Raw genomic sequence first — 13,611 nt, forward strand, 5'->3', positions numbered from 1 at the left:
GGGAGGACTGAGCATAAAGAAAGGTGTGGTCAAAGGCTGCTACAGGGAGGTGGAACGACAAGGAGTAAGTCACCCAAGGTGGCAGAGGGAGAATGAGTAGATCAAGGAGACGAAATAAATAGTGAATGCACAGAAGTCCAAGATTGAAGGCGAGTTTAAAAAGTTGGAATAATCAGAAGATTGAACTCAAAAGATAGAATGAGATGAAAAGACCTGAAGGGTCTTACATTTTGGTCTCTGTTACAGAGTATACCAGATGTATTTTAAGTGGAAAAAATACATCTAAATCAGTGCCCCCCCCCCCAAAAAAAAACCAAAAATGGGGAAAGGGACAAAATCCCACTTTCATGTTTAATGCAGAGATACCAAACCACTTAAATTAATCTGCTCCAATCACAATTGATATTACCACTTTTTTGGGGGGTGGGGGCGGTATATTCATTCAAAAAGTACCGTAATTGTTGAAGAGTTTTCAGAGGAGCACTTAGGCTTGGCCAGGATATGTCACCGGAGTTTGGAGGTTGAGAAGGGACAGGGTTTGGTGGTCCAGAATTGCTCATCACACAAGTATCAAGGGAAAACATTCTCACCAGCAAGTTTTTAGAACAGTAGCTTATGTACCCTATTGTGTTTTTTAACTTTTTATAAAGATGCAGTGTTTATAATGAACAGATGAGCAAATGTTTTGGGAATTGTGGTCTAAACATACAGTGGTACCTTGGGATGTGAACGGGATCTGTTCCGGAGCCCTGTTCGCATCCTGAACAGATCGTAAGATGCGACAGTGCGCGTGTTGCGTTTCGTTGCGCATGCGCGTGACGTCATTTTGACCATCTGCGCATACGTGAGCGGCAAAACCCGGAGGTAACGCACTCCATTACTTCCGGGTCGCCGCGGAGCGCAACCCAAAAGCGCTCAACCTGAAGCGTGTTTATCCCAAGGTATGACTGTACTGTCTTCATAGAGGGGGTTTGGGGTGAGAGTGCAGGCTTTCAGATATTTATCCCAGTTAGTGGGCAAGAATGTGTGAGTCTTCATCTGCTTCCCACTCCTTTCTAGAGGTCTAAGAGATCACTGTCAGGAGTGGAATAGATTTGGCATGATAGGAATCATAGAATTGTAGAGTTGGAATGGACCTTGAGGATCATCTAGTCTAACCCCTGCAATAGAGAATATGCAGCTGTCCCATTAGTGGATTGACCCTGCAACCTTGGCTTTATCAGCACCACACTCTAACCAACTGAGCTATCCATGCCCAAGGCAGATTTATATAAACATACTTGCCACTCTTAGTTCCCAGTGAACTGCTACTGAGTATTGTAAGCATCTGTCTCTCTTGGTAGACAATGGAGGAATGCACCATTGGGGTGAAGCAGACTGTTGGAAGATTGCAGCACCTGTTGTGGCTGTAGAGGCTGATAGACATGTTTTGTTGCAGCTGGGGCAGATGAAGGTGTTTGGTTGTGCTACTGCAGATGTACCATCGCGTTCCTTCTCTCTGCGCTCCTCCCAGCGGTCATTTCTCCTCTGGTTACTGCCATGGATGCATGTCCTGACTGTCTCCAGGCACTATGATCATCTGCAAGGGATTCCCACACAGCAGGGTTGGTAGCACAGAATTGGTCTGGCAACGGGCCTGGTGCCACTCTTATAATTAACATTACTTAGTTCCCAGTGAATTACTTCTGTATAAATTTTGAATAATCTAGACAAATATGAGCCATCAAATTCATTTGCAGATGGAATTTACAATTATTATTTATTAAATCTGTATGCTGCCCTTCATCTGTAGATCTCAGGGCAGTTCTCAAAATACAAGATTAAAAATACAAGATACACAATGCAGAATAAAAACAAAAACAAACCTTCAACCCCCTTCCCCGTACCTCTATCCCCTGTCCCACAAACAATTCAAAATGTAATAGGATGTTAATAGCAAGATTGGTTTGAAGAGGAGTGTTTTCCCCTGGTGCCTAAAGGTATATAATGAAGGTGCCAGCCGAACCTCCGTGAGAAGACTATTCTACAAATGGGGAGCTACTGCAGAAAAGGCCTGTTCTTACGTTGCCATCTTCTGGATCGCTCGTGAAGGAGGCACATTAAGATGATGATGATGATTTCAGGGTCTGTAGGGTCATATGGAGAGAGGCAGTCCTTGGGGTATTGCAGTCCTGAGCCTTTTAAGGCTTTTTAGGTCAAAATTGGGCCCAGCCAGTGCAGCCAGGCCAGGCTTGGTGTAATATGCTCAAAACTGTCTTGCCCCCGTGAGCAACCTGGCCACCTCAGTGGTTTCATGTAGATGTACAATCCATCTTTCTGTTTTTTTGTTTTAAGGGAACAGATCACTCCATAGTGTGCTAGACTGAAACTAAACATCAGACCCTTGCTGCTAGTGGATCCTTCATCCTCAAATTGTTAATAATGCATAAGATATACAAAGTTCTTGCTTGTTTGCACCTCTTAGAAAGGGTCTTGATTTATATTCCTGTCCCACACCATTGGATTATAATGGGCCTTGTAGTTGGAAATTTCAATTGATGATACAGACAGGACTTAATTCATATTTTGACTAATAGAACTAAATAGGGGAACTGTCTACTATTTAATAAAAGATGCATTCAAATTGTCTCTAATGTCTGAAAAACAAGTCTGTGTGGTGTAATGTAGTAGGCAATGAGATCATCTTCATTTCCATGAATAACTTGTTGCATGGGGAAGCTTTAGTCATGGTGGCCTAAGCAGATTTGTGTGAAGATTGAAAAGGCTACAGGTTTTTGCTTTTTAAATGGGAAAGGGAGCAGCATCCCTACCCCCCAAAATGTCAATCCTCCTACAAACTCTCTGATTCCTTCCTTTCAGAAACGGATGACTATGCAGAGATTATAGATGAAGAAGATACTTATACCATGCCCTCAAGTAAGTAAAATGTTCATTCTGGAGTTTGTTGTATTCATAAACTTCAGAACAGCAATCCGCAAGCCGTTTGCAATTAAGCCAGTTGAGATTCATTGGCTTCAGTTAGTTCAATTGGTTTTAGGTAACTTGTTGGTCAGAAGATCGATACATTTCAAAACCGGATGGCTTTAAAAGGGAAATGTTGTGGGCAAGAATATTCTTATAGGATTTACATTCTGTTTTCTTCTTCTATCTGTGCTTGATTCATGAAACAAAGCTAACAATTAAACACCCTAGTAGAAATTAAGGGGGTGGGGTGTGAACCCATCAGGTTAGAAAATGAAGAACTGTAGACACCACGTAAACCATTAAAATTTAAAATGCATGAGGAAAAACTTGGTGGGGTATATCTGTTGTTAGCTTATACCATTTCAGGGGAGCGCTCAAAAGAGTTGAATGATTTCCCCACATTGGACGTCTGCAGCTAGCATGCCACTGGCAGACCCTGTTTATATGTTGAAGGAGTATTTGGGGGGAGCATTCAATAGCTTGAATCCTGCCTGCAGTCTGAAATACAGCCCAGTGACAAACAGCATTGCATTAATGGGGCTTCGGCTTGGCTGCTTTAGTGCTAAATTAAGTCTTGGATATTGTGGCACTGGTCGACTTCAGAACTTGCCTAGACAAGCCAGGTCCATGAGTGCTTCTGTCTCTTCCCTCTTTCTTTTTTTCCTTTTGTGAGACCAGATGTGTGCTAGCCCCTGGAAATATCAGTTTGCAAGTGCAAGTTTTCAGCCTCCTCCCAAAGGAGGGAAAATGGCTGTGTGAACTGCTGAACTTGGATCTATGTAGGCCACCCTGGAAAGAAGAGTGGACATGAATGTAATAAGTAAAAACCCCTTGCAGGGTTGGGTGTGGGGCTGGTTGGATGCTTCTATTGTTTTGGGCCATAGTAACGAGAGAGGGTAGATCTCAGAAGTGAGCACTGCATGTTCTGAAGCCCTATCCTAAAACATGCTGCACTTTGCAAATAAAGGCTGGGAACAGGGATTACCAATGACATCTTTGCCTCTCTTGGGTCATGAAGATGGTGGCAAAAAGAAATTAAGATTTTATACTTGTGGGGCTCACACTAAATTAATATACAAAGTCTCTGTGTCTGTGGGTTTTAAATATTAGAAGTATTTTCCAAATGTTTTATGAATTTAAAGAAGCTATTTCTAAGGAAGTGTTTGATTTTTCTCTTAATTGCACTGCAGAAAGCTATGGAATAGATGAAGGTAACAGGAGATCCTTTAATAATCTCTGTGCTTGCAACTTTGGAATGATGTGATGGTGTCTTTTTTTAAAAAAACTTGACTTTATTAATATAAAATATTAATTAGCTTGATTGTGAGAATTTAGCCAATATATTTGATAGCTTTGGGATTTTAAAGAGGACAATGCATTAGTCAATTAAAAAATGTGTAGGACATATTAAGCCCATTTTTATCGTGTGAGCTGTCCTCACTTATTGTTACAAATACTGTACATGAAGTGTTATAAGACCTAAAGTACTTGTTTTGGAGGTAGCTGGCAGCAGAAATGAGAAATAAAGCATGTTTCCAAGTAAATAAATGAATTGATTGGAGATACATTGCTTCATGCTCTAGGAAACCACTGGTTTTCTTAGGAATATGCAGTAAACTATAGAAAAAAGTAATAAATGATGCACAATCTCATTATGTCAATTTTGCATCAAATATCACCAGAATTTAGGTGTTGCTTTTGTAAATATCTGGTTCTTTTTATTATCTCCTTCCTTGCACCTCTTTAAAAATACTCCAGGCTGATTTGGTGTTTAACAGTGCAATCCTGTGAATGTTTACTTGGAAGTAGGTCTCACTTGGTTCAGTGGAACTTACTCTCAGGTAATTGTGCAAAGGATTCCAGCCTCAGGCACCCAAAAGACAATATAGCAGAGAACTCTTAAACATACTGTTTATGGAGGCTAACCCATATAATCTAGGCTACTTGCATTTCTTTCCATGTGGTCTTGTAGGTCATAATCCAATTAAGATGTTTTAATTATATTTATTGCATTAATAATAACTAAACACATTGGAACTAATTCAGTACGTCTGGATTTCACAGCATTCTTTTCAGGGTTTTCATTCGAACAGTTGTTTAAGAGGATTCTGCTGTGCAGACCGTATTTTTATAGATTGCGTGCAGCAAATTCTAATCTGTTTTTCAAATGCCAATCATTTGTGCGGCTTACTTTTGAATTTTTTGGCATCTTGTGGATTATTTCAGCTGAAAGCTTTTCATCAGTAGATTGACATTTAAATGGATTCTGTTTCAATAGCCAGGGATTATGAGATTCAGAGAGAACGGATTGAACTGGGACGCTGCATTGGTGAAGGGCAGTTTGGAGACGTTCATCAAGGAGTTTACGTGACCCCAGTAGGTATCCTTAATGTTTTCATACTTTTTCATAAAGTGTATTCTCTTTCTTGTAATTATGCATTCTGTGAAAACACTGTGTTTCATATACATTTGGTGGATAAACATTTATTATTTTATCCAGTAAGAGTAGTGAAAGAATCATAGAACCATAGCTGTCAACCGTCCCTTGTTTGGCGGGAAAGTCCCTTATCCCAGCGCTGTGTCCCGCTGCTGTCCCTTATTGATGATGTCCCTTATATTTCCCGGGTTTCAAAGGAAGCAGCTCGTCTCCCTCCTTGCCTACCGGCCAGGGAGGAGGAAGGCTTCAACTGTGTTGCTTGGCTGTATTGCTCACCCAATAAGGAGTCTAAGAACGACGGGGGGGGTGGAGCTTGCATACCTTGTGCCGATCAAATCGGCTGCGTTGCCTGGGGACTCACCTTTGCTCAGCGCTTCCCAGCGGAGAGGTGGCGGTGGTTTTCCTTGCTGCATCCCCTTTGCTGGGTTGCTGAGCTGTGGGAACCACCACTTGAGGCTTCGCTTGGCTGCTGGCTGGGCTTTCTGCCTTTGGCTCGGAGGGGCTCAGAAGTTGAACATACCTGTGTCCGGAAAATCTCTTATTTTGGCTGCTGATTCCTTATTTTCAAGGCTGCTGGTCCCTTATTTTCAAATCTGTAAGCTGACAGCTATGCATAGAACTGTAGAGTTGGAAATGACCCCTGTATGGGGATTTAACCGTCAACCTTGGTGTTATCAGCACCATGCTCTAACCAAGAATTACAAAGGAGATCCACCACCTTTGTCTGGAGCCAACCTCTGACCTGGGAAGTGAAATATCATTCTGTCTTACTGCTTCACATGGCTTGGCAGGGATAGAATTCTTTAGTTTGGGCTTTCTGATTATTTGTGGAGCCTTCATTATTACTTGAAGTGCATGACATGTGCCTTCATTCCTATTCATGAACTTGTATTTGAAGAAGCTAGAAGTCTATGGTACCTTGTAAGTCAGAGGGTACAGGGCAGGACAGTAGTTCTTCAACACCACATTTTGGGATCTACCCGGGGGGAGGGGAGGGAGAGAGAACTTTACATAATGTGGCTAAATGTTGCTCGTGTTAATCTGTCCAAGCCTACACGTTTGTACCTGTGTCTTCAAATAAGTTAGAAGCAGCCCTTATAATTCGTTGTCCATCAAAAAACTTGTTTGATTTCATACACAGCCTACTGTTACTGCTGCACATTTCACACAAAAATTGAGGTAATTTGTATACAGGTTCCATTCCCCACCCCCCATATGTGAAATCACATAAAATGGGGAGAACCCTAGAGAGTCCTTCTGGAATGGGTAGGATTTCCTTGCAAGGTGGCAGATATAAATAGATGCAGTGGTACCTCGGGTTACAGACGCTTCAGGTTACATACGCTTCTGGTTACAGACTCCGCTAACCCAGAGATAGTACCTCGGGTTAAGAACTTTGCTTCAGGATGAGAACAGAAATCGTGCGGCAGCGGGGGGAGGCCCCATTAGCTAAAGTGGGACTTCAGCTTAAGAACAGTTTCAGCTTAAGAACGGACCTCCAGGACGAATTAAGTTCTTAACCCGAGGTACTACTGTATTTGGGTTTAAAGTGTGTGTGCTTGCACGCTTGCTTGGGTGCAGACACGGAGACACAAACATGCCGTTGCAGGGGGAGTTTTTCATCACTCACTAAAAGTTGTGTCAGTTTGATTTCTCATTTTCTTAAGTTGTCTCAAGTTTGGACAAAGGTGGAGGAATCACCCAGAAATGTACCAGTGGATGCTAGTCTGCCTCCAAAATGACTCACAAGCTCTGTGTTTTTCAAAACTATTACAGAGTGAGAGAATGCTTAGCAATGATTTGTTGCAAATATGTTTTTAAAAACATTTAAGATGTGTTCTATGCAACATTGTTAGAAACAACATTGCCAATGTATATGAATTAATTGAATGAAAATATACACTTGTAACTTACCATGATTTCTTGCAAAAAACAAACAAAAACCCTCTCTCATAGTTATTGGTTATAGTTCCAAAGAAACAAATATTCACAGGAGGTGACCATTATTTTTATTTTGTTGTTTTTCTGTCTTGCAGGAAAACCCTGCCATGGCGGTTGCAATCAAAACGTGTAAAAACTGCACCTCAGACAGTGTGCGAGAGAAATTCTTACAAGAAGCCTGTAAGTTCTAACATCACTTCCTCATTACATTTCAGTAAGCCAAGGTGGGGAATGTGTATCATATGGCCACAAAATTTAAGATGCTCTTATAATTCTGAGATCCCTGCTTTTATTCAGTTATCTGTTTTTGAGAGCAAGTTTTCTAGCCTTCATTCTTCGTTATGTTGAAAACATAGCAGCATTAAATGATGAATTTTCAGAGTCAGAGGTATGTAAATAATGGCCCAAATTCATCATGAAAGCTGTAAGCTGACTTACTCTGAGCATTAAGTACACAAACCATCCTGAAACTAAAAGGTAATAAGTATTTTATATTTTTACCATATCACCAATTTTATAGCACTTGTGAAGTGCCATGTTTTATGTTTTTTGTGCTTGCAACATCTCTGGTAGGTCATTGCAGCACACATTTTATTAACGGAGAACAGAACCTGTGGCCAGCTAGAAAGTGAACTTTATCACCACACTTTCATGTAGCTTGTATATTATGAGGCAGACCAATTCTGGTTCATGCTGCTGACAAGTTGAACCATTTGCGGCATGTTGAAGTTGTTACCCCAGCCTTTTCTGGGTTCCAAGCCAATGTCTGTGTTTTTAATAAAGCAATGCCTCAATTTTGAAAATAAATGTGGGAGCAGCTAAAGAGGCAGTGTGGCCATATGCATTCAGATTTTCCAGAAGGGGGCCTTGGCTACTTTACAGTTTATAATGTAGTATAATGAGAGGGCAGCAAATAACACCAATATGCCTCAGAGTAGCTTCCATTACCTAAAGCTACTTTTTCCACACTTTAAGCATAACCAAAGTTTGGCTCATGCTCAGGGGTTGCATGGATGTATAAGTTTTGTTTTTTAGAAAAAACGTAGCGTTTTCATTATTTTGAGCTTTACGTTCTTTTGACAGATTACTCTGTTCCGTTGCCATCAACTCTACATTAACTTGAAGTAGGGTTTTACTTACTGTGTGCAGATATGTGCATATACAAATTGTTTTTAAGGCCACATATTTGAATTACTCTGATACCAATGTACACATAAAACCCTGAATTGCATATCAAGCCAAATGGATGGCTAGCACAGCTTGAGAAACCGGGTTTTACTTTTTTTATTTTCTAGCTGAATCTGCTGATACCAGAAATCAGGATTCTGCTGATATTAGAAATGACTCAAGTACTTTCTCATACTTTCCATCTGTGTGTAGAAAGCACACACCTCAGTTTGCTCATTTGAGAAAGGCCATGGAGTTCCACACCTGGCTGTCTTGAGTTTTCAGTTCTCTCCTGCTTTCCCTCCCCCTAACTAACTTGGAATTAGATGCTGAAATTGGGGAAAGCGTTGCTTAAAATGAAACTGGAGGCACCTTGGATTGGGCCCAGAAATGAACTGGCAGCCAGTACAGCTGTTTTAAAACAGGGGTTATGTGAGATCTGGAAGGAACCACAACCAGCAATCTAGTTGTAAAGAAATTGCAGTGTTTGACGCCAATGGTCCTTGTCAGGAATAACACTGTTCTCCTCACCCCCACATAATCTAGCAACTCTTCAAAACCTAGACATATAGAAGGTGTGGATTTGATTCATAAATCTAGGATTTCAATAAATAGTTTAAACAGAGGAATAACACATATAATTTGTAACTGCGGGAAAAGTATGAGCAACCAATATAAAACTGCTATGTTTATTAAATGTTTTAGGAATGTTTCTCTGCCTGTTCTGAGATAAAAGGCTGGTGTTCCAGGTTCAGCTATAGAATACTGTCTCTTCCACAGCATGAATAAATAGATGCACATTTTATCAAGTGTGAGGTGTTGCTGTTTTTCTGATGAGACTGATAATAGAGCAATTATGCTCATAATAAATAAGATCTGATAAACACCAAAGCACTAAATGAGATTTTCTTGTGGACTCCATACACATGGCAGTGCTAAATTCTATCACCACGGTAACAACATTATGAATCAATTCTAACTAGTTAACTATTCTTCCTCCTCCCCTTATGAAGGATAAATAGCTGAATTATTCATAAACATTGTGACTAGATAAGAGATGCTAAGGTGTCTTACAAAGAAGAAGAAGAATCTGGGCTTCAGTATTACTCTACTTCTTTTACCACAATGCCTGGTACTAATTTTCTAGAGGGTTTCAACCCAAACAGATTTTGTTGAGTTGGAGTACCTTGTTTAGTCCTATTGAAAGACACTGCTGACTTACAGTGGAAATATCAGTGGTGCTAAATTGCCACCTGTGATGTGCATTCATGTTGAATCTGTATTACATGAAGTGCTTCTGATTTCTTAGTCCAGAGTTTGTAACTTGAGTTCTTGTTCCCAGAAGTGTCATTGGCCCACCACCCTATCCTCTTTGAGATCACAGTGTGATTCTTAACAACAAAGCTTACTTTTCTCCATTCTAGTAACAATGCGTCAGTTTGATCATCCTCACATCGTCAAGTTGATCGGCGTTATCACAGAAAACCCCGTCTGGATCATTATGGAGCTCTGTACGTTAGGAGAGGTAGGAAAAGTTTGGAAGCTTGTGTATGCCTAAGTCTTGCAGATGTTTTATAAAGAGATTTGGGAGGACTGCTTGTTTTGCCAGCCATATATTTGCTGCTTGAATATTGCACTCCAAGACACTCATCAAAACTCTGCAGCTGCACAGTTTGGGGTTCAAATTCAACCCTGGAGTAATCAGGCCTAGCTGTGCTGGTGATGGGAGATTTGCACCTGTTTACCCCGGTGCTGTTTGACTCATAGTCCTCAAAGGGGTTCTTTGTAGTTAAGCAGAGAGTGGAACTGATAATAAATTAAAACTTTCATGCATGCTGTGCACAAGATGTGTATTAATGGGTAACAAGTAAAACCATATTACCCTTGAGAGAGAGCTATTCCTAATAGATTTGCTTGAACCAGGTTATGCAGTGGAATTGAGAATTGAACTAGGGTAACTGTTATGTGTAACAGATTACACAGCTCAGTTCCCTTCTAATGCTTTAGCATTATTGTTTGAAATTCTATTATTATCCCCTTAATGCTGTTCCCAACAGCTGCCGGCAACCTGTTTTCATCTTCCTTCTTTCCCCCAGAAATGCTTTGATTCATATTACTTGTTAAAAAAATACTGAAGTGATTACTGTATTTGCCACTTCCTTCCACCTGACAAATTAATATAGTAAAGTGGAGGAGCGGGGGTTTCAGTTCAGCACTGTCAGCCGAATGCCACCAGTTTGGCTATATTGTGGGCTGTAGCCCGGTCCAGTGCTTTTGCTGCAGAATTGGGTGGACAGGGCTCATATCTGCCTTATGACCTCTTGGTCTCTTTTCACATCTTCTGCTAAGTGGTGTTTGGGCATGGGCATGTTCAGGAACGATGGGAGTTGTAGTCCAGCGACATCTAGAGAGCCACAGGCTCCCACCCCACTCTAAAGAGTCAAGCAAAGACCAGGCAGTAAACAAGAAATAAGAGGGTGAAAGTGATCATCAGGCCCCATCATCCCAGGGTGAGGCATGAAGGAAGTAGCAAAGCAGCATTCTTAAGACCCAGGGAGTCTTAAGGTGAGGTAGGGATCACAGCAGAGGGCTGCTGGTTGCTGTGTATCTATGGGAATGGGGCTCAGGCAGAGCTCAACAAATCCACAAGAACAAGTAGGGAGATGCCTGTGGGAGCATTCTGGTGGGAATTGTGGGAAAAGGGAGCAAGGCCTGTTATATGACTTTTTTTCAAGGGTATCCAAATGCCTTTGGCAGGATAAATGCCCAACAGTATTGTAGCCCAAATGTGGCCAATGAGGGGGAAATACCAGCATGAATGGGGAGGCTCCCAAGTTTTGCAGAGGTAAAAGAACTGGGAGGGGGGGAGAGACTAAGGCCCACCCCCCCAAAAAGAAAAATGAAGGCTGGGTATACTTAGTAGTAAGGGACGCAGGTGGCGCTGTGGGTTAAACCACAGAGCCTAGGACTTGCCGATCAGAAGGTCGGCGGTTCGAATCCCCGCGATGGGGTGAGCTCCTGTTGCTCGGTCCCTGCTCCTGCCAACCTAGCAGTTCGAAAGCACGTCAAAGTGCAAGTAGATAAATAGGTACCGTTCTGGCGGGAAGGTAAACGGCATTTCCGTGCGCTGCTCTGGTTCACCAGAAGCGGCTTAGTCATGCTGGCCACATGACCTGGAAGCTGAGCGCCGCAACCCCAGATTTGGTCACGACTGGACCTAATGGTCAGGGGTCCCTTTACCTTTATACTTAGTAGTCACTCAACTGCTGGTTTCTGTTCTGGAGCTTGGGAGACAGAAAATGGGGTTGTGTTTAATATTTTGGAACAATAAATAAAAGCACCCCAGACAGCAACATTTTGTCACAGACCCCACTTGTTCATTCAGCTGTGTTTTTATTTTGCCCAAACTTTCTCTCTCTCTTTCATCCATAAAGCTGCGGTCGTTCTTGCAAGTAAGAAAATACAACTTGGATCTGGCATCTTTGATACTGTATGCTTATCAGCTTAGCACAGCACTTGCCTACTTAGAGAGCAAACGATTTGTACATAGGTAAGACATCTTCAACCTGCAAAATTTTAGTTTTAGACCCCCAAATGCATACGTATGTTTGTCTTCTTTAGCAGCCAGGCTGTTTGGCTATACTGCTTAAAGATAGCAGAAATGTTTTGTTATCTAGAACTGCATCTTCACATTGGGTTCTAGGATAGCCCCGCGAAGCCTCCTCAGGGCAGCTGGATGAAGGCTCCCCGTGCCTTGGAGAGGCTTTGTGCGGCTAAGCCAGAAGCTAGAACAACAAGAGGAAGCGCTGCGCAGCGATCCCTCTCGCTGTTCTGGCTTCTGGGATAGCCGCGCAGCCTGCATTCGCTCCATAAGACGCACACACATTTCCCCTTACCTTTTAGGAGGGAAAAAGTGTGTCTTATAGAGCGAAAAATACGATAATTTATTAGAACTTAATTTACTGCATGAATAAAAATACTCTCAAGTTTAGATAAAACTTTGAAGTTCCAAAAACCATTTGTTTGTTCCCTCTGTTCCCCTGTTGGGGATGCAGCTGCACTCAAGAGACTTAGTGAAGAGTGACACCTGCTGGACTGCCGCTTTTTAGTATTTTTAAAAAATATTTGCAGCAAGTGAGTCTGCCAAGACATCTTCTGGTGATTTGCAAATGCAATTTTGAAACCCTTTCAAAACGTGAGAGCTCATCGGCAGTGTTCTTAAGAGCAGGAAGAACTATACTCATGCTGTTTTCTGCTGCAATTAAACTGAAAACCAGTAGAAACAACCCCTCAGATTTCTAAGTAATAAGAGTGAATAAAATGTTGCGTTAAATATGGATGACAGAAACATCTGGGTGGCACTTGGTTGGCAAAGCAAAGGCTACTTTAGTTTGTTCAAAGTACTCCATGCACTCCATCTTGTAATCCTCACAAAATCCCAGTTAGACCTGGGATTAAAGCCACCTTCTGAGTTTATGCTGGAGTTGAGATTGAAAGTGGGGGTTTCATGAAAAATAATTTGGGAAACAGGAAGCGTAAGCTCCCCCCTGTAGTGTTAAAAAGCATTTTGCACTTCCTCTTTGGTGTGAAATGCAAGCTTTTTTCACCATGAGGAGAAATGGGAGAGTTCTGATTTATACGCTGAAAGAGGTATGAGCAACAGAAATTTGGAAACTCTTGTACTTCCCAGTTGTTCTGATTCTCCAAGCACCTGCTATCACTCAGAGGCACATGAGTGGATTGGTACTTTACTAGCTTAGAGAATGGGCTATAATTGCTCTTCATGTTGAAGAAATTGTGTGTACGGTAGAGGCAAGAGTCTGAAACTAATGAAGATTTTGTAATTCAACTTCACATGGATAGGGCAAGATCAGCAGAGAGGTGCCCTAGATTTGAAGGTGCTGCACACACTTAACATAAAGAAGGTCTCAATTCAGTGATTTACACTGAATTTTTGGTAACAGGGCAAAGTCTGACTTCTGCAGATGGTTATCCTAGAGGAACATCGATTTGGCTGGGCATAAGGTAGCTTCTTGCATACTCACATTGTTTTCTCTGTACAGTGGTGCCCCGCAAGACGAATGCCTCGCAAGACGAAAAAC

The 13,611-nt window shown here is 41.7% G+C and overlaps 1 protein-coding gene across 13 annotated transcripts in view; it reads left to right on the forward strand.

Moving 5' to 3' along the window:
* Nucleotides 1-13,611, forward strand: part of PTK2 (protein tyrosine kinase 2) — a 189,786-nt gene that overhangs the window by 134,620 nt on the left and 41,555 nt on the right. For 8 of the 13 annotated variants that reach the window (XM_081012527.1, XM_081012516.1, XM_081012526.1 and 5 more), the window contains 6 exons: nt 2,860-2,916; nt 4,155-4,175; nt 5,243-5,340; nt 7,438-7,522; nt 9,934-10,034; nt 11,944-12,059. In XM_081012527.1, coding sequence (XP_080868653.1) covers nt 2,860-2,916; nt 4,155-4,175; nt 5,243-5,340; nt 7,438-7,522; nt 9,934-10,034; nt 11,944-12,059 — 478 coding nt within the window. The remainder of the gene's footprint in view (nt 1-2,859; nt 2,917-4,154; nt 4,176-5,242; nt 5,341-7,437; nt 7,523-9,933; nt 10,035-11,943; nt 12,060-13,611) is intronic. The other 5 variants (XM_081012518.1, XM_081012519.1, XM_081012521.1 and 2 more) reach the window with 1 other exon arrangement.

The sequence above is a fragment of the Podarcis pityusensis genome, assembly GCF_964106645.2.
Source record: "Podarcis pityusensis genome assembly, chromosome: 7".
NCBI classification, from domain to species: Eukaryota; Metazoa; Chordata; class Lepidosauria; order Squamata; family Lacertidae; genus Podarcis; species Podarcis pityusensis.